This window comes from Rhinopithecus bieti, unplaced genomic scaffold (genome assembly GCF_001698545.2).
Source record: "Rhinopithecus bieti isolate Rb0 unplaced genomic scaffold, ASM169854v2 scaffold_26546, whole genome shotgun sequence".
Classification (NCBI taxonomy): Eukaryota; Metazoa; Chordata; class Mammalia; order Primates; family Cercopithecidae; genus Rhinopithecus; species Rhinopithecus bieti.
In genome coordinates, this window is record NW_016812367.1 from 375,058 (window position 1) to 396,020 (window position 20,963).

General features: G+C 55.2%; 1 protein-coding gene across 12 annotated transcripts in view; it reads left to right on the forward strand.

Moving 5' to 3' along the window:
* Positions 1–20,963, forward strand: part of COL23A1 (collagen type XXIII alpha 1 chain) — a 359,675-nt gene that overhangs the window by 269,186 nt on the left and 69,526 nt on the right. For all 12 annotated transcript variants that reach the window (XM_017896147.1, XM_017896154.1, XM_017896152.1 and 9 more), the window contains exon 3: positions 19,756–19,800. In XM_017896147.1, coding sequence (XP_017751636.1) covers positions 19,756–19,800 — 45 coding nt within the window. The remainder of the gene's footprint in view (positions 1–19,755; positions 19,801–20,963) is intronic.

The window sequence follows — 20,963 nt, forward strand, 5'->3', positions numbered from 1 at the left end:
GGCCTAGGTCCTGAACACCCAGGAGGCCTTCAGAGGGAAGCAGGTAGCCCAGTGGTTGGTGCTGTCTTGAGGGTCACCCCATGGACAGAGGCTGCAGAGGGCCACATGCACTGTCTGCCAGTGTTCCAGTGTTCAGAGTCCAGCATGTGGGCTCTGCTGCGCCTCACCCCTCCAATCGCCTGAGCCCCAGTCTCCTCCGCTGCAGGGTGGACCTGGTAACACAGGCCCCACAGGACTGCTCTAGGAATCACTAATGGGGTGGCGAGTCTGAACCAGCCCAGTCCAGAAGATTGTTCCTGGCAGATAAGGTCTCCAAGGCCCTGGAGTGGCCATGAAGTTTGCTCTGCCCCAGTTGGCTGCCTCACTGGTTCTGGGAGACAGAGAGAGGTGGGCAGGTTTTCCACAGGTGTTTTCCATAGCCCCTTCTGTACCCAGAATTGTTCCCAGGCATCAGTGCCCCTTTCCCGACACCCACGGCACCTGCACATGTCTCTAATAGCGTTTCCCACACTGTGCTGTAATTGACTGTTTGCATCTTATCTCCCAGATGATTGTGAGCTACTCAAGGACAGGAACTGGGATGCACTCACTCTAGTATCCCAGTGCCTTGCACAGAGTGGGTCATTAGTACATCTTTCCTGGATGGATGGTCAGAAAGACGAATGAACAAAGATTGCTAATTTCATGGATGGATGAATGGATGAACCAATATGCAAATGGGTACTTGATTGTCTGAATGAATAAAGTCATTCATTCACCCCCGAATATTATTGGGTCATTTTGGCCTGGCGCGGTGGCTCAAGCCTGTAATCCCAGCACTTTGGGAGGCCGAGACAGGCGGATCATGAGGTCAGGAGATCGAGACCATCCTGGCTAACACGGTGAAACCCCGTCTCTATTAAAAAATACAAAAAACTAGCCGGGCGAGGTGGCAGGCGCCTGTAGTCCCAGCTACTCGGGAGGCTGAGGCAGGAGAATGGCATAAACCCGGGAGGCAGAGCTTGCAGTGAGTTGGATCCAGCCACTGCACTCCAGCCTGGGCAACAGAGTGAGACTCCATCTCAAAAAAAAAAAAAAGAATTGGGTCATTTTTGGCGGAGTGCGGTGGCATGCCTGTAATCTCAGCACTTTTGGGAGGCCAAGGTGGGCGGATCACGAAGTCAGGAGTTCGAGACCAGCCTGACCAACATGGTGAAACCCCGTCTCTACTAAAAATACAAAAATTAGCCAGGCATGGTGGCAGGTACCTGTAGTCCCAGCTACCCAGGAGGCTGAGGCAGGAGAATCACTTGAACCAGGGAGGTGGAGGTTGCAGTGAGCCGAGATCGTGCCACTGCACTCCAGCCTGGGCGACAGAGTGAGACCCTGTCTCAAAAACAATAAATAAATAAAAAGAATTGAGTCATTTTCTAGGGCTGGAGAAATGGATGAATGATGAGGTGGGGAACATGAGGAAAAGAAAAAGAAGGTCTGAGGGAGGGAGAAGCAGATAGAATAACAGGTGAATAAATAAAGAGAGGATGAACTGGAGAGCTGCCTGTGTGGACAGACGGCCGGGGCTCACATGTTCATGGTTTCTTCTCAGGGTGTCATGTCCGTGAGCCAAAGGAATTGTTCTCAAGGTCCCAGTGAGCCGGGACTGGGAGTAAGAATCCACAAGCACTCTCGTTCCATCTTTTTTTTTTTTTAATGTTCTTTCTAAATAAACTTTGAATCCACTTCCAAGTATGTTTGGAAAGAGCAGCGACGGCTTTCATGGAGGGTAAATTATAAGTGCTTCACTCAGAGCTGTGTTTAGGGACGTTCAAAAATATACGCATTCCCCAGAGCCAGTGCTGAAACGCGTAGGAGACAAGAAACATATGCTGGGCATGGGGCTGTCGGGCAGGCTTGCGGCGAGCATATGTGCTTCCCTGTTGATGGAGTATTCGGCAAGTGTTCCAGAAAGAGGCCTTTCCTGAAATGGAGGTCAATGAGAATACTCCCCCGCTCATAAATCCTTGGGAAAAAAGTGGGCCTGTCTCCCACACACATGCAGCTTATTATCTGGGGTCTCGGGCACTCCCTGGAGAGTGGTTAAGAGCCGTTTACTAGGGCTCGATTCACTCAAGTGGTTTCCAACAGCCTTGGCTAGAAAGACCACGGCGGCTCACCCTTGGTTCATAAACTGCCTTTTCCCACCCCAGTAGACAGACCGGGCAAGCACAAGTGCAGGCACAACAGTTAAAAAGGAAAAAAAGGCCACATGCTGTCCATTCCCAGGGCACGGCAAACATCAGACCAGGCACAAGCTGCTGTGGACACCCTGGAATTGAGAGCCTGTTTGCATGGTCATTGGTGAATGTCCACCTTGGTCCTGTTTAGCGGGATTCTGCCTGGGCTTGGGCCGCTCAGAGGACCTAGACCAAGCCAACACGGGCCCTGCTTTGGGGGAGCTCATGGTCTGGCAATGGGACCAATGGGCAGACGGCTCCATCCCAGTGTGCTAAGCACTGTAGCAAGTAGATACCCTGGCCCAAGAGTAAGCACCTGGGAAGGCTAAGACATAAGTCCATGTCCTAGCTGGGTAATGTAGGATGAGTAGGAGTTTTCCTGGGCAAAAAAAAAAAAAAAAAAAAAAAAAAGGCGGGGGAGAAAGGATGTTGGAGACTTGAGTAGCACAGCTGAGGGGGTGTGGCATGTCTAGGCCAGGCATCTGGCTAAAGGTGGGCCAGGAGTAACTCATGGAGGACAAGTGGAGCTGGGTGGAGCGGGCTGGAGAGGGAAGCCCGGGCTGGCCAGGAAGGGCCTTGGCCAGGTAGCGCTGTTCCAAGGACAGTGGGGAACCTGTGGATGCCTTTAAAGAGAAGTGGCATGATCCGATCTCTGGTCTGGAAGGATGGCCCTGACTGAAGGGTAGGGAATGAGAGGAAGGAGGCAAGAGAGGAAATGGGGCAGGCAGTGGGGAGGCGGCGACCCTGGACCCTGGAGCCTGGGGAGATGCTGGTATTGGACCTGGAGGGGACAGAAGGTCGGCGTCTGGTTCTTTCTCTTCCTGACTGCATGACCTTGAGCAGGCCACTGAGCCTCTGGGTGCTGCAGTGCACATCTGTAAAGCTGGGAGTAGTGCTACTGCCTGCTTCGCAAGGTGCTTGTGGGGTTCGTGGTCTATATGCCTAAAATGCCCTGCAGGGCCAGCATGCAGACAGTGATGTAGATCAGCTTTGCTGCCACTCGGATCTGGAGGGGTAGGCAGGAACTGTGGATGTGATGGGGCCACCCGCAACCCCTGCTGAGGTCCTGGGTAGGTGGCAGTGCTGCTCATGGAGCCTGGGAACTCAGTCAGAGAGATTAGCGGGTGCGGAGAGGACCTTGGTTCTGGCCATTCGACCCATTTCCATTAGAACTGGTGAGGCACTTCTATCCCAGCTCATCAAATCCTGAGGCTGGGTGCACGCTTGTGGCACAGACCACCCGGGGCTGAACCCCAGCCTTGCGGCGTGTGTGTGTGTGTGTGTGTGGCCTCGGGCCAGTGACTCGCCCTCCCTGATAGAGTGAAAAGGTGGTGGCTTCTGCCTGGGAAGTGGCTGTGAAAAGCAACAGAGTGATTTGCGTGACAGTGCTCAGCACAGCACCAGGCACTGCTCTGGAAGCGCCCCCCACACAGTAGCAGCCGTGGTCATCTTAGTAGAAGTCATTGCCAGCAGTTGACGAACCCAGAATGGGTCTCCCTGGGTGTTGCAAACTCACAACTTGACTCCAGCCATCCTGAGCGCCTAAAAGACAACATGGCACGGTGAAAAGTACATGAGGCTTGAAATATTTTTGTAAAAGACAAAACAATATTTAAAGACAGAGAAAAGGAAGCCAGTTGGTTTTCAGAGTGTTTACCAGACCAGCAGCGGCGTAGTGTGGCAACTTGTTGAAAATGCAAATTCTGCAGTCCCACTGAATCTGAAACTGGAGGTGGGGCCAAGCACCCCCTGCACCTTCCAGAGTAACCCCAGCCCTCCCGCCCCCACAGGGCCTCAGCCCACCCACACCCCCCACAGTACAGGACCTCGAGAGGAAAAGGAGCTGCTTGTGTCCGGGGCCACCCTGGGATCTCTGACTGGACAGTGGCATTTGAATAGATGGAGAGACCCCAGGCTGTCATGTTTCTTTTTCTTTAAAAAGAAAGTGCTTTGGAATTGAACACAGCCAGGTTTTCATCCCAGCTCTGCCACACACTAGCTGTGCCAGCTGTGTGACTTGGGACATACCACTTCTCCATGAGCCTCTTTTGCTTCATCTGCAAAGGAGGGTTGGTGCTGCCTCCTGGCAGGGCTGCATGGACTAGATGAGCAGACATCTGGACAGTCCAGCATGGCGCATGGCGCATGGTAGGTGCACATGTGGGAGCCACCCTCCCTGCTTCCTGCAGCATTCCAGTGCCCTGCTCCAGGGAGAAAGGTCTTCCAAAGAGCTCTAGAGGCAGCCAAGGTGACGGTGGCATCTCTCTAGTGCAGAAGCCCGGGCTTGCACTGGATGCAGGACCTGGGACCTGCAAGATGGGGCTGCCGCTCCCAGCAGTGGGCTGCCAGCTTCCCAGCAGATCCCCCTTTGCCTCTCCCCAGGAAGGACTCTCGGCAGTTAGCCCAACCCCACTCAAAGCAGCACAGGACCCAGGGAGGAAACGAAAGGGACCGCTTATGTCTGGGGAAACCAAGAATTCTCTGACCACACTGTAGCATCTGAATGGATGGGAAATTAGCCCCATGCAGTCCCCAGGGTCCCCACAGAGTAGGGACCTTGGGGTCTGGAGATCGGAGCAGGGAGATTAGTTACCACAGGACCCTTTGTGGGCAATGAGATCATTCTGGGAAGGGCAAGAGCTCAGGACCATGGACATTCCCTGTGCATCCACCGTTTGCCAAGCCCCAGAGACAGGCCAGCAAGGGCCCTGCCCTCCAGGACCACAGAGCCTGGTGGGGGCCATTTGGGTCTGATGACCACACACAGCTGGGCTGCCCTCACCCCCAGGCTCAGAAGCCCCTTCTACTGCCCCAGATCCAGGCCCCTGCCCACTTGGGCCCCCCTACTCCTACAGTGCCACATGCCACCCCACATCCTCCATCCCATCCTGCTTAGCCTCCCTCCGGAAGAGGCAAGTTTCCAGGCACCAGGAAGGGCCCTGCAGATGGAGAGTGGCTCTGAAAGGGCATGAGCACCCCTGAGCTGCCAGGGACAGCATGTCCTCAAGTGGACCCACTGGGGGCACAGCCCACCGAGCTATCTGCCTGTCCCCAGCCTGCCTCCCCACGCTGCGGTGTGGTCGGTGCCTGTGTGGGGAGTGGTGCTGCCCATGGAACCCGGGGACAGGGCTGACCCAACTCCCAGTCCCTAGTGCCTGCAGGGCCTCCCGTGGGTGTCCCTGGAATGACCACATGAGTGACAGGCCCTGGGATTGGGTACAAATGCCCATTTTGAGGCAGAGGAAACTGAGGTGTGAGAAGTTTAATGTCTGAGGTTATCTCAGCTCATCCTCACACGACCTGAAGAGGGGTCAGGACCTCAGCTCAGCAGCCCCAAGGCAGGAGCTGACTTGTTCCAGGCCGCGCTCACAGAGGCAGCACACAAATCCGGATCATTCCCCTTTGGGAAATGGCCTTTGTGACATTAGGGATTCTGCCTCTCTTGTTCACAAGGGAACAGATGAACATGATCTTTTGAGGCCACATGCAGTGGCTCATGCCACCAGCACTTTGGGAGACCAAGGCAGGTGGATCTCTTGAGGCCAGGAGTTCGAGACTAGCCTGGCCAACATGGCAAAACCCCATCTCTACTAAAATACAAAAAAATAGGCATGGGTCAGTCACAGTGGCTCATGCTTGTAATCCCAGCACTTTGGGAGGCTGAGGCGGGCGGATCATGAGGTCAGAAGTTCAAGAACAGCCTGTCCAACACAGTGAAATCCCATCTCTACTAAAAATACAAAAATTAACTGGGCATGCTGGCGGGCGCCTGTAGTCCCAGCTACTCGGGAGGCTGAGGCAGGAGAATCGCTTGAACCCAGGAGGTGGAGGTTGCAGTGAGCCGAGATAGTGCCACTGCGCTCCAGCCTAGGCAACAGAGTGAGACTCCATCTCAAAAAAAAAAAATTAAAAAATAGTCGGGCGTGGTGGTGCACACCTGCAATCCCAGGTACTTGGGAGGCTGAGGCAGAAGAATCACTTGAACCTAAGAGGTAGAGGCTGCAGTGAGCCAAGATCGTGCCACTGCACTCCAGCCTGGGTGACAGAGTGAGACTGTGTAAAAAAGAAAAGAAAATGGTATTTTGAGCTTTATGCCCTTCCATAGCAGCTCTGAAGGAATGGCCCTGCCAGGCGGGGTCCCTGATCCCAGAGACAGAGACAGAGGGAAGGAGGGTCAGCTCCTTCCAAGGGGCACCAGGGATGAAGAGAGAGCCCAGGCATATGAAGAGCCTCCTTTCTTCTAGAAATAAAAAGTGCTGCCCTGCTAAACATAGGATTACCATGTGGCCTAGCGAGATATATATCCCAAGGAGCTGAAAGCAGAGGCTCAGAGACTGGTCCACCAGTGTTCTGGTAACATTAGCAAAAGGCGGAGAGAGAGCAAGTGTCCACCACCAAAGGAATGGATGAACAAAATGTAGCCTACCCATACAATGGAATACTACTCAGCCATGAAAAGGAATGAGGTGCGGACACATGCCATGGCACAGAGAACCCTGGAGGCATTGTGCTTAGAGAAATAAACCAGTTGGAAAGGACAGTTACTACAGGATGCCACTTCTGTGCAATATCAGGATGTCTAGAATAGGCAGATATGTGGATGTAGGCAGATGCATGGACGTAGGCAGATACGTGGATGTGGGCAGATGCATGGACCTGGGCCCATGCTTGGACCTAGGCAGATGCGTGGACATGGGCAGGTGCGTGGACATGGGCAGATGCGTGGACGTGGGCAGATGCGTGGACAGGAGACAGATGAGATGCTACCAGGGACCGGGGGTGGGGAGTTATTGCTTAATAGATACATTAATAACAGTTTCTGTTTGGGGCGATGAGAAACTTCTGGAAGTAGGCAGTTGTGATTGCTGCACTTTTACTTGTTGTGAATGTTCTTGTTTTTTATTTTATTTTATTTTTGTTGTTTTTGAGATGGAGTCTCACTCTGTTGCCCAGCAGCCTGGAGTGCAATGATGCAGTCTCAGCTCACTGAAACCTCAGCCTCCTCAGTTCAAGCGATTCTCCTGCCTCAGCTTCCCAAGTAGCTGGGATTACAGGCACGCGCACCACACCTGGCTAGTTTTCCTATTTTTTTTTAGAGACAGGGTTTCACCATGTTGGCCAGGCTGGTCTTGAACTCCTGACCTCAGGTGATCCACCCACCTTGGCCTCCCAAAGTGCTGGGATTACAGGCATGAGCCACTGCGCCCGGCCTGTGTATGTTCTTAACGCCACCGGACTGTGCACTAAAAAATGGTTAAAATGACAAATTTTACGTTATATACGTGTGTGTGTGTGTGTGTGTATAAAACCACGATTTTTTAAAATTATGTAATAACAAAATGTAGTCTATCGATGCAACAGAGTATGATTCAGCCTTTTGAAAAGGAAGGCAACCTCGTCATGCCAGGTTGTAACACGATGGACCTTGAGGACACCATGCTCAGGGAAATCAGACAGTCACAGGACAAATACTGCTGAGCTCCGCTTGTGAGGTACCCAGAGTCATCCGATTCATAGAGGCAGAAAATAGGATGTGGTTGCTAGTAGCCATGGGGAGAGAGGATAAGGAGATAGAGTTTAATGGGTAGAGAATTTCAGTTTTGCAAGATGAGAAAAGCTCTGGAGAGGGATGGTGCTGGTGGCTGCACAGCCATGTGACTGTGCTTGACGCCGCTCAACTGTCCACTTCGGAATGGTTAAGATGGGAGCTTTTATGCTATGTATTCTACCTCAGTTTTTAAGAATAGTTTAGAAATTTACAAATACAATGTAATCTTCCACAAACCACGGGATGAGCTGAATGGTATGTGAATCATATCCTAATAAAGCTGTTTTAAAACGCTGCTGCCCTAAACACAGCTGACACACCGTGGCCACCCTCTCAGGGCAAGGACAAAGAACTGCCGACAGCCGAGAGCACGGCCTGCCCACACCCCACCACTGGAGTGTGCGGGAGGCAGGGTCCAGCGCCCTGGGCCCATGCGACCTCCAGGCCCACGGAAGGCCCCCACAGCGGGGAGCTGTGGCTTTAGAGGGAAAGGAGGGTGTGAGACACCGAGGAGCCCCCCTCTGCTAACAAGGGCCAGGCACATCAGACCCAGCCTAACAGCTGAAACTCTTTTAGCGAAAGCCGGACCTCAGCCCTGGCCCTGGGGGTCAAAAACAAGTCGTGAATCGCCCCAAGGCCCCTAGGGTGCGAGTCAAGGATGCGTGGGAACTGGGCAGGCCTTATAGCCTCATAGGCCAGGATCTGGGAGCAGCTCCTCAGGCCCCCAATCTTTTCTCTCAGCCTCGGGCTCCTCTGAAGCTGTGGTCTGCAGGCTGCACAGCTGGTGCGGCTTCCTCAGACCTCCGCATCCTGCAGAGCTGGGCAGCCGAGGGACCAGGCGTGGGGGCCACGTGGGACCTGCTCTGAGATGATGTGAGGGGACGCAGGGCTGTGTCTGCCTGTGCACAACCTGGGTACACACTGCCCGGAGCCACAGGGGCCTCCTCATTGCCCACTTCTTCCCGATGCAGGTGGCTCTGTGTCAGCGAGGCCGACCATTGTTCCGGCCTGGGGACCCAGCACCTTGGGGTCCCCATTAATGGCCGCACTCAGGGGATGCAGCTGTGAGCCAGCGTACAGGAGCCCTGCCCTCAGGGAGCTGATGTTCCAGCAAGAAGAGAGAAACCATAAACTCTGAACAGCACATAGAATAAGCTATGCAATTTTCATAGAAATAAGTGGCTGGAAGAAGCTAGAACAGGAAAATGTGACAGTGAATGCATAAGGAGACACTTGAAAACTGAGGCTGGTGGTCACGGAAGGCATCCCAAGGAGGTGGCAGGCATTCAGCCGTGCAGGGATGGGCAGAGGAGAGCCCTGGGCAGAGGGAAGCTGGTGCAGAGGCCCCAAGGCAGGGCAAGCCTTGCAGCCCTGAGGAGTGATGGAGGGGCATGTGGCCGGGTGTGGGGAAGCAGTGGGTAGATAGGGCAGGGGAGGCCTCCTTTCTTACAGATGCCCTCGGAGTGACCCACAGTTCCAGTTTGCCTGAGACTGACCTGATTTCAGCACTGAGAGCCTAGGGAAACCCGTCAGTCCCCAGCAAACCATGACAGTCAGTCACCCCAGTGCCCACTAAAGCTCCAGGGGATATGGAAGTTAAAACTGGGCTATGCCAGGCTGCTGCGCTCTTCCCTCAGGAGGGTGCTGGTCCACGGTTCCAAGGAACCCCGAGAGTTCCCTGTTCAAGGCCCGCAAGGGTCAGCTCAGCTGGGAGCAGACGGTGCATGTTGCCTGGCCAGCTTCTCCTAGCAAGTGCCTGCCAAAGGCCATGCCCACCCCTGCCGGCCATGCCCCAGGCCTCACCTGCCCACCTAGAACCTCTGAGTAGAGTAGGGTGGGGCTTTTAGCAGGCAGGTTACAAGGAATTCTCATGAAAATAAAAGCTCACAGGAATGACCTTTTGAGTTTAAAAAAAAAAAAAGAGCTTTTCATTCTCCGAAAGCAATAAATCCTGGCCTTCGTTAAGTTCAGAGGAGTACATGTGTCAGTGATTAAGGCTTGGGGTGAATGGAGAGTTGAGGAATTTGTGATCTTTGGGGTGTGCTGGTTTACATGCGCCTCTCCGGAGCCTGTTTTCCAACAGGAAACAAGATCCCAGGAGATGACAGGCTCTGGGGCGAAGCTCACTTGCGTTGCACAGATCTGGGACTGACCAAACCCAAAGCCACAGGCCACCAGCCCGTGTAGCAAGAGCCATGTCCTCAGCCCCCACCCCCAAAGCCACAGGCCACCAGCCCATGTAGCAAGAGCCATGTCCTCAGCCCCCACAGCCTGCTGGGAGACACTTGAAAACTGAGGCTCTTTAACTATTCTGGTTCACCTGACCTCCACCCTTGAGAGTCCCTTTCTTTTCTTTTCTTTTTTTTTTGAAGATAAAGTCTTGCTCTATCGCCCAGGCTAGAGTGCAGTGGTATGATCTCGGCTCACTGCAACCTCCACCTCCCAGATTCAAGCGATTCTCCTGCCTCAGCCTCCCGAGTAGCTGGGGTTACTGGCACCCACCACCACACCCAGCTAATGTTTTGTATTTTTATTAGAGACTGGGTTTCACTATTTGGGCAGACTGATCTCGAACTCCTGACCTCAGATGATCCACCCGTCTCGGCCTCCCAAAGTGCTGGAATTACAGGTGTGAGCCACCGCGCCCAGCCAAAAACCCCTTTCTGGAGTTCCTGCACCCCTCCCCTTCCTGTCCAGGCCTGCTGGCTAGTCCGGCCCCTCCAGAGATGTTCTCATGGCTCTGAACCCCTGTGGGCAGGAAGGGTCGTAGTCTCCGGCACCCTGAGGGGCTTTTCCTTCTTCCCATTGGTTTTGCTCAGTCCTCCCTTCAGCCGCCTGGCCTGAAGGGCCTGGGGAGGGGCTCTGCCAGGCCTGAGAAATGACCTGTGGCTTGGCTCCCCATCATGGCACCCACGTGCCTTACGTCTGCCAATCAAAAGGACTCCCAAGCAGCGCCTCTCCCTTTAAGTCTCTGCTGGAAGGCACCGAGGGCTGGGGGCTTTCCAAAGGCAGTGCTTCTACTAGAAATCGCTGATTCCCTGCCTCCCCGGGCATCCTCAGCCCCTTGACTGGAGGCACTTACAAGAGCCCTGACAGTTTGATCCGGAGACCGTGACCAGCCCTTGTCCCTGTCCCGTGCCCTGCCCCTTCCCGTCCTTCTTGCTGCACCCTCTGGGTGGGACATGCCATGTTTAGCTCTGGTGCCAAAACCACGGTCATTTCCCTGAAGAGGAGGAACTTAGGAGAGCATCATTGGTGCAGGCAAACGCCCTGGCCTGACCAGCTGTGAGCCTCGGATGGTTATGTCTCCTGTGGGCCTCAGGTTTTTTTATCTGTAAATGGGCCCAATCTTGTACATCTCAGAATTACTCAGAGGATTGAAGAGATGGTAAAATCCCCCAGCACGTGGCCCGCCAGGCTCAGCACGTCAGCAGATTCTACCATCCCCAGCCCGCCAGGCACCCCCTTGCCTGAGCCCTCCAACCTGAGCCCTTGGGGAGATGTCTTGGGACTCCAGAAAACATGGTGTGGTGGAGCTGCAGCCTGGCTGGTGTGCAACCAGAATGCGTCATGGGTCTGGACTCCTTAATCCCATTGGAAAAGTTTAACTAAAGCCGCTCCTAACTCAGGGAGAGGAACCAACCTAGAAACTGCAGGCATTTTGGATGGCACAAGGAGGGCGTGCTATGCCTAAACGGGGCTGGAGTCATCTCGGGTCTCCAGGGCTGCCAACCACACTGGCCTTGTAATTAGACATTTAACTCACAGACCTCTGAGAGCCATCCTGAGCAGCTTCTATTTTATGAGGTTCCCGGTATTTCAAATAATAAATAAATAACAAATGCCAAGAAGAGGTTATGAAAACCGTGGACTACTTAACCACTCTCCTTTAATAAGTATCTTCTTTAATGAGAGAGAGCCAGGCAGTGTTAAAGGACGCGGCTCTCAATCTGAACTGTGTGACTCTACCCTCTACCAGCGTACAGCCTCAGAAAGCCCATTAACCTCCTTGTGCCTCGGTTCCTTCATCTATAAAATGGAGATAACAACAACAGCCTTCCTCATGGGTTTGATGGCAGGAATATGTGAGTTAATACCATAGACTCGAGACTGGTGCCACGCGCAAAGTTGATACTCGATAAATGGTGCCGGTGGCTCTTGCTTTTATTAAACACTGTTGGAGGCCGCTGTGGCTGTCTGGTATCTGGTGCTGTCAGCTCCTTTGTAGAGCACATGATTGTCCACATTTGAGGCCCCCCATGAATGTGAGATTGGGGCCGCCCACCACCCCAGCCCCTCCTGACAGGGGCCTATTCATTCATCCACCGAATGGCACCGTGTCCAAGCCAGCTTACCAGGGCTGGTCACTGGGTTCGTTGGGGTCTGTCACCAGCCTGGACAATAACCGTTGTTCCAAACAAACATGACGAAGACCATGGCGATGCCTTAAAACCCCAGCAGCCTGTGGTGTTGGCTTTCCAGACTGCTTCAGGACCTTCCACAAGCAGCAGGACCCAGTGCTGTTCAGCTCCCGGTTCAGCATGGCAGATGGTGGAAGATGACTCGGGGGGGACATAAGCAGCTTCAGAATGAACTGTACTTGTTGAGAAAGAGGCTGTGATTTCAATTCCTGGGGGACCACAGTGCCCATAGCCCTGGCTGAGCCGGAGTAAGCTGGCCAGCCTCTCTGGGTCGCAGTGTCCCCTCCAGGAGCACTAAGGTCCCCAGGCCCACCTTAGAGACACCCACTGGGACACACGTACTCCTGCACTCCTCCACGGGACAGAGGGCTTTGTGAGGCCAAGCTGGGAATGTACAGAGAGAACGCTCCCTTGGCTGGGCAGTTTTCAGCTCTGAGGTTGGTCTGAGACTTGTAAAACAAATGAAATGGTCCAGGGAGATGTTTTAACGATCTGGTCTTGGAAGCTCGTATCCAGGGACCTCAACTGCCTTCTCTGCTCGAGGTGCACTCCCTGATGGCCCCGGAGCCCCAGCAATCTCAGAGAGCTCCAGACTGAAGGTCTGGGAGGATTCAGGCCATCTCACCCCACTTCCTCCCAAAGTTCTGGGAAGAGGGTCATAGAAAGGGGCTTCCAGTGGGGCCGAGAAGGACCAGGTCTGAAGGGACACTCAACACGTGGTGGGATGAGAAAAACTTGGCCATGGTCATGGTGGAAAGCACACACAGATGTTCAGGGGACAGACTCTGAAGTCAGGTTCCAATCCCAGTTCTGCCATTTCCCCGCTGTGTGACCTTGGGGGAGCCACCCTCTGTGATTCTGCAGTGCCAGGCCCCTCACACGGGACACTCTGCTGTGGCTGTCTGCATGGCTGCCAGCAGCATCCCCACAGTCTCCGTCAGGCCAGCCAGGCTCACAGCCTCGCTCAGGGGTAGCTGAGACCCCTGGGTTGTTTGTTTTCTTTAATTGCGATAAAATACACATACCGGCTGGGCGCGCTGGCTCACGCCTGTAATCCCAGCACTGTGGGAGGCCAAGGTGGGCGGATCACGAGGTCAGGAGTTCAAGACCAGCCTAGCCAACATGGTGAAACCCCGTCTCTACTAAAAATACAAAAACTTACCTGGCGTGGTGGCAGGCACCTGTAATCCCAGCTACTTGGGAGGCTGAGGCAGGAGAATCGCTTGAACCCGGGAGGCGGAGCTTGCAGTGAGCCGAGAACGCACCACTGCACTCCAGCCTGGGCGACAGTGTGACTCTGTCTCCGAAAAAAAAAGAAAAAAAAATACACATACCATAAAATTTCCCATCTTAACCATTCTTAAGTGTACAGTTCAGCGGCCTAAAGTATGTTCACATTGTCACGCAACCATCACCACCACCATCCCTCTCCAGAACTCTTTTCAGGTTGTGAAACGGAGTCTCTGGACCCACTAAACACTGAGCTCCCAGCCTCGCCTCCCCTAGCCCAGCCCACCGATGGCACCCACCATTCCACCTTCTGCGCCTGTGAATCTGACGGCTGCAGGAGCCTCCAGAAGTGGTATCATTCCGTATTTATCTTTCTGTGTCTGGCTTGCTTCACGTTGCGTGACGTCCTCCAGGCCCATCTGTGCTGCCGCATGCGCCAGGAACTCCTTCCTCTCTAGGGCTGACTCACATCCCGCTATGTCAGTGCATGTTTTGTTTGCTCATTCTTCTTCCACGGAGGCTTGCGTTGCTTCCACCTTTTGGCTATTGTGCCTGGTGGTAATTCTTGACTTCTCTGGGCCTCAGTTCCCTTGATCTATAGAAAGAAAAGAGTAGAGAGAAACAAAAGCACTTTATGGAGGGTTGTGTGGATTCCATGAACCCCCTGTCCTCAGGTGCTGGCCGAAGGGGAGGACCAGGGTCGGGGCTGAGGGTGGAGCAATTGGTGAGGAGCCCACAGGAAGCAGCCAGGCCAGTAGGGGAGAGGGAGAGGCCTGGGCAGGCTGTCCCCAGTGCGGCTGAGGTGGGGTGGCTGCAGGCTTGTGAAGGGACCTTGATAAGACAGGCGTTGCTGGAGGGGACGTCCTCGGGGAGGGAGGTTCCTGGAGGGCTGGGCAGGGGGAACCACTCAGTCAAATCCCTGCTGCTTGGGCCTCAGAGGAAGCCTGTTGGGGTTCAAGGGCCCCCTTTGGAGTTGATCAATGGCGCGAGTTCTCCATCCCAACCAGAGATGAGATTTGTATGAGTTAGAAATGGTTTCATTTTGTCTGGCCTCGAACAGTGCTGAGAAAGCCGTAGGCCTCCCTGGAGTTATTTATTGTGCTGATGCTGCTCTCAGACTTCCAGAGTCATTGGGCAGCGAGCTGGAGGCCTCGCTGGCCTGTGCTAGACCGGGCACCCTGAAATGTCGCTGAGAAACCTCATGCCCGGAGAGCCCGGCCTCTGCATTCTCATCCCCAGGTTCACAGCCGGGCAGTGATTAGGGACACGGAAAAGCTCCCGGCTTCCCATGGGGCTGCCCTTGCCCTTTGCTTAGGGTGCAGCCAGCGGCTCCGTTGGCCTCTGCACCTCCAGCTTACCTGCAGAGTTGCTGAGGTGGAATCACTGTGTCTCTAGCTTCACCCACCTGGGGACTCATAAGAACCAGTTATGCGGTGGCTCAGGCCTCTAATCCCAACACTTTGGGAGGCCGTGGCGAGAAGATCGCTTGAGCCCAGAAGTTTGAAGCTGTAGTGAGCTGTCATCACGCCACTACAGCCTGGGCAACAGAGTGAGAGCACACACACACACACAAAGAAAAGAACCCACTTACATTAAAGCCCTGCATTGTAATGGCCCAGAGGCCCCTGCAGCTTGGGGTCCCAAAGAAGCACCCCGTTTGTACCCCAGGCTGGTGTGTCTGCTGCCAGCTCATCTGGTTCATGATTCCGCAAGGCAGGTCTAGTTGCCACCACTCGCAAACCTCTATCCTCCTGAGTTGGAAACCCTAAGGTTCAATGAGGTCGAGTAAGTTGCTCAGAGGACACAGCTTCCCCACCAGTCAGGTTCTTCCCCTCCTGCTCTGGCACACCCCTCGCCCCAGCCTCTGAAAGGAAGTTTTGCAAATGCCACTGTGGTGGCACCCACGGTGAAATACCGTCGTTCCCCAGCAGCCAGCCCCTAGCTCAGAGCTGTGTGGGTCCCATGCAGAGTGGGGGACAATGGCCTTCTCCCAGCCCAAGGTGGTCTTCAGCGCTAGACCCTCCAGCTGGGGCAAGTTTTCCAGCAGCATCCTTAGGCAAGACCCATCCTATCCCTTGCAGCCTCAGTTTCCCCTTCTCCACATGAGCAGCTCAATCAAGACAGACTCCCAGTGCCTTCCTGAGTGTCTGAGTCTCAGGCAGCAGGAGGAAATTTCCTTCTACTTATAGAAAAGAAGAAAAACAAGAAACAAGGGAAAACTCGGGGGCCAATCACCTGGCCAAAGGCGTGGTTTTGCTTGTTGGAGCCAGGCCTTAGCTGCAGCCAAGCTGGCTCTGCTCTTCCAGAGGGTGGGGCAATCTGCTGCACACCAGGCCCAGATGCCCTGGGGCACAGCCAGCCCCGGCAAAGGGACCACAGCCCCAGGGGAACAGCCTCCCTCGTCACCAAGGCCACCTGCCCGGTGACTCAGCATGTGGGGCACAACTGTCCTTGCACTTGGTAGCCACAGACTATGAAGGCATCCAGGAGGCTCTAGCAACACAGCCTTAGGCAGGTCCCTTCACCTGGCTTAGCCCCAGAGTTCTCATCTGTACAGGGAACACTAGCACCTTCCTCAGAGAACTGGCAAGGCAGAAGGTGAGCCTTCTGGGTGGGCACGGGGGGTCCTGGAGGAAAAGGGTCGCAAGTTCATGCTTACTGGGTGAGCAGCCGGCTTGGCACTCCGTAGATGCTGAACCCAGGTCACTGGCCGTGGTGGGCTCTCAGCACCTGATAGTCCAGAGACTCAGGAAAGGCTGTCTGTCCTGTCCCCACTCCTGCGCTCCTGCAATCCAGTCTCCAAGCCCGCCTGGCCTCTTTGTTGGTGAAAGCAGCAGTGTGGGAGCCCACGGTCAGCAGGAAGCCCAGCTCCAGCACACTCACCCTCTCCCAGGGCCTCACCGCCTGTCTTCTCGCAGTCCGGGAAAGGAAGGGTGGAAGGCACTCCCTATCTCACTGGCACGTGCACATCAGACCAGGTGGCCCTGTGTCTCTCCTAAGCCCTGGAGCTTGCTGGACTTGCAGTCTTTTCGGGAAAATCCCAGAAGCAGTGAGGAGACCTGAGGCCTCCCTGCCTGTCCCCTCCCTGCCTTCCTCCCTTTCTCTCTCCTTGCTCCCCTGAACACACATCACTTGGTCCTGTCCTGTGGTGGGAGTTGGGGACACAGAGCTGCCTGAGATGCAGAGTGCTTACTGCAGGAGCTCCTTTGTGCCAGGAGGGAGAATCGAGCATGGCAGAAAGGGCGAGTGACAGAGCGGGGGACCGAGTGCAGGGGCAGCGTTTGCCTGATGCTGAGAAGGAAGGGGTCCAGGTTGGGGGCTGGGGCAGGATGATGCCCGGGGGGTCTCTGGCTTGGCTGCTTGGGTGCTGCTGGGACCTGCACTTTAAGTAACAAGGGAGGCGGGGGGCGCGTCGGAAGTCGGGAGGTGAGTTTGAGTTTGGAAGTGGTGCCTCCCCGTGGAGTTGGACATTCAGGTCCGGAGCTCAGAATGAAGGGTAGACCACTTGTTCACCTGCAGGTTGGCCCCATAGCGCCCCCAGCACTGTGCCTGGTTAGGATCAGCCCTCAGGCGTGTGCACGACCAGCTTCATTCTCTCCCACCACGAGGACCCTTTCAGTCAGGGTCACATCCAGCCTGCCTGGCCTGCGGCTTATAGGGCCAGCATGCCCAGCAACACCTCAGTCCTGCCCAGCTCCAGGCCTGCAGGGAGCACTACCCAGTGACGCTGGGAGGCAGGCCCCCTACCCTGCCTGGGCAGCTGCCCACCCTGCCAGCATCCCTCCCCATCGGCCTCTGCCTAACCGTGCCACCCAGGAGAGCCACCAGACAAATCCGTTAGTTCAGCCGCCCTGACGTAAGCAAATGTCCTCATCTGGCTTCAGTTACCCAGACGGAGAACTTCCTGGTCGTACCAGTGGTGCCCATCAGGAAAGCACAGTGCTGCCTTGCCTTGGATCGAGCAGAGTCTGGCTTCTTCCCCCACTCATGGCCCCTTTCCTGCTGTGCCCCACATTCTGCCTGGGGCCCGGGGCCAGCAGCTTTGCTGAGCTGAGCACAACCTGAGGCCTGGCAAGAGCCCCAAAGCTTTGTGGGTGGCCACTGGGCCTTCTTCCTCCTGCAGCCAGAGGAACACGGTGCTGCGTGTTCTGGGGGTTCCCATTCCCACACATCGCTCTCACTGAAAACAGGCCCAGAGAGGAGGAAAGGCCCCCCAAGGGTGCTGACCTGCCCCCCAAACCTGGGGCTTAGTTAATAACCAGGGCCAGTCATCCGGTGTGACTGGCTCCAGAAGTTCCCAGGCACCATCAGCCCTGCACAGGCCACTGGGAAGGAGATCAAGGCAGGTGTTTCGGCCACAATGGGTCTGAGATGCTGGTGGGACAAGCACCTGGAGATAGGAAGGTAACTGGCTGTACAGTGTGGGTGTCGCAGGCCTCGGCCGAGAGCGTGGGCCTGGAGATGCCTCATAAGCTATAAACCCACACAGTATAAGGAGCTGTTGTCTGTTCTGGGGGTCCCGGAATCCTGGCCTTGCCAGCTCAACACAGCCCCTGGCAATTCCAGCATAAACCCCAAATTCAAGGTCTGTGTCCAGGATGGGAGAAACCAAGGGCTACGTCGCTGGCGTGCGTTTTTGCCCTTAAAACACAGGGAAGCAAGAAGTAGCATGTTTTTCATTTTTAAATTTTGTTTAAACATCCTCACCTCAAGTCTCCAGTCCATGAAGCTGGCAAGAAATTCATTCTCGCCTGACCCCTGGGCCTGCAAAGCTTTTGGCGTGTAGCGTAGCACTGAGGGCCCCTCTCCACCTGAAGGGATCTCTTCTCTCTCGCTGTTTCTCAGAGACTGGCCCTCCCTCCTCCCCTTCCCTTAACAAAAGTTGGGAAACACCTCCCACAAGACACACAGACACAAACCTACATACACAGACACACAGAGACACACACAGACACATGCACACAGATACAAACCTCCATACACAGACACAAACCTATATACACAGACACAAACCTACATACACACACACACAGAAACACAGAGACACACACAGACACTCACATGCACACAGATACAAACCTACATACACAGACACACACAGACACAAACCTCCATACACAGACACACACAGAAACACAGACACATGCACACAAACACAAACCTCCATACACAGATACATACACAGAAACACAGACTCACACACTCACATGCACACAGACACACATACAGAGACACACACAGACACACACGCACAGACACACACACTCATTTTTCCATCCCGCCACAGACGCGATTGGGGCCAGTCTCCTGCGTGTCCTTCATGGTTGTTCTGGAAACTCTTGAGGGGGTTTGAGGTTGGCTTTTGCAGGAAAGGGCAGTGCCTTGTCATAGGGTCACAGCCTGTCCCACTGTTGCCTCCAGGCCCAGCCCAGAGCCTGGCATGCAGTGGGTGAGCAAGACGTATCAAACGCCATTTACACATTGCAATCTTGTACCTGCACCCAGCTTCACTGAAACGGGGGCGAGAAGGGGCGCCGGGAAGGATGGCAGTGAGTGCCACAGAGGTGAGGGGAGGGAGAGGGAGGCCTCAGACCTCTGCTGCCACGGCCAGAGCCAAAGCGCCTCCTTCAGCGTTGAGGTCACTCTGGTCTCGGGGCCTGACGTGGGCAAAGGGCTAGTGGCGGAGGTCGTGGGGTCTGCACCATAAATTCAGAAGGGCTTACAGTGCGCGGATGGAGGACAGATGTGGACGGGAAGCCCAGAAGGCAGCTGAGCAGCTCCCTGGCTCTGGGGAAGGAGGAGCTGGAGGCCCCAGCGAGTGGTGGAGGACTGCAGGCGGATCGCTAGTGCCTGTCGTGACTGAATTTCAGCGCTGCGCAGCCTTGATGGCCTCTTTGTTATGTTGGCTTTGTTGTTTTACTTTAGTGAATATTCAGAAGCATTTCTCAGGGCTTTCCTAAGATAACCCACCCTTACTTTCCTCCTAAATCTGAAGTTTCTCAGCTGCAAACGCGTCTGCCTCAGGAGCATCCCGTGGGAATCTTTGTGATTGAGGGAGGGCTTAGGAATGACCAAGTGAACCAATGATTAAATAACAGAATGGGTACATGGGGCATGAGGGATGCGGCCAGCTGGGGAGGGGGGTTGGCGGAACAGGCGAGGTAGTGGCAGAAGGAAGGGATTTCTCCCCACGTGTCTCCCCTCCACAGCCAGCAGACCCCCTTGGGCAGGCCACTTGCAGAAAACTGTTGCGAGCAGACAGGTGGGTGGGCGGGGCATACCCCACGCAGCCAAGTCCCCTGGCTTCCCTTCTCAGTGAATGCATTCTTGTTTTCCTGTCTAGGGCCCCCTGGACGGCGCGGCAAGCCCGGGAGAAGAGGCGACCCTGGTGAGTCCCAGCTTTTCTCAGCACCTGAGTGGAGGCTTGGAAGCCACCATGGCCCTAGGTTCTGGCTGCAGGGCCTGACCACCTGCTCCCCACCCTGATTCATGCCTTGGCCCTGGGCAGGTGCTCCTCCCCTTCCAAGTCCAGCCACTGTTTCCTGAGGCCACAGCACCCAGTACTGCCTTTCCCAGGCTTCTTGGCATTCACAATTCCAGGACTGTCCCCTCTCCCCCAGCCATCCCCTGAATCTCATTGTTGGCCTTGAACACTTCGGCCCCTAGTCTCCCCTCTCTGAGGCGGAGCAGCCCCTCTCTGAGGCGGAAAGTGATGACTCCACCAGCCACGACCTCCCCCAGGGGTCCTTCAGCACAACCCGGTTCTGCTGTGGGTTTCATCCCTCCCCAGATGTGGCCTGTCCTTCCTTGGCAGAGCCGCCAGGAGGAGACTTCCCCACCTCCCTTCCCTGCAGCACGTAGAGGCACCTGTATTCGCCACCCTTCCTTCCTGCTGTCTCTGCTTCACCCAGAACTCCCCCTGTCCAGTCCCCAGCAGTTTGCCCCCCTTCGCCCAGGGACTCTTCCCTAAGCCCTCTGACATCGTCTTCGCTAAAGTCACGCTGACCTCTGAGGGCCACCCCGGAGGCTTTGCTGTCTTTCTCTTTCTTGACCCCCACCCTTGGCCACTCCCCCATGCCGGGCAGTCCCGGCTGTCTCAGCTACGCTTCCCCGCTCATCCCGGCTGTCGGCTACGCTTCCCCCTTCATCTGTGACCCTGGCTCCTTTGCCATCCTCACAGGACCCACCTGTCCTGTGAATGAGTCTTCCCTGGCCCTCTCCTCTCCTCTCTCCCACAGTCTCCCACTCCTGTGACGCTGACCATGTCCTCTCCCTGCCTCCAGCCACATCCTCCCCACTGGGTCCCTGAGGTTGGACATTGCCCTGCTGAAGCCAGCTTCTCCCCCAGCTTTCTTCCCTGGGCTTCCCCATTGCAGGGAGGAGGCATCTAGCCACCTGCTTCCCTGTGTAGACACCTGGCTACATCCTCGATCCCTTCCCTGCCCATGCCAAGTCCTCGTGAGCCTTCTCCGCCATGTCTTGGACCCGTGTCCTCTTCTCTGTTCTCACCACTGTGGCCTCCTGCAGCTGTCATCACCCCCGACGCCATGC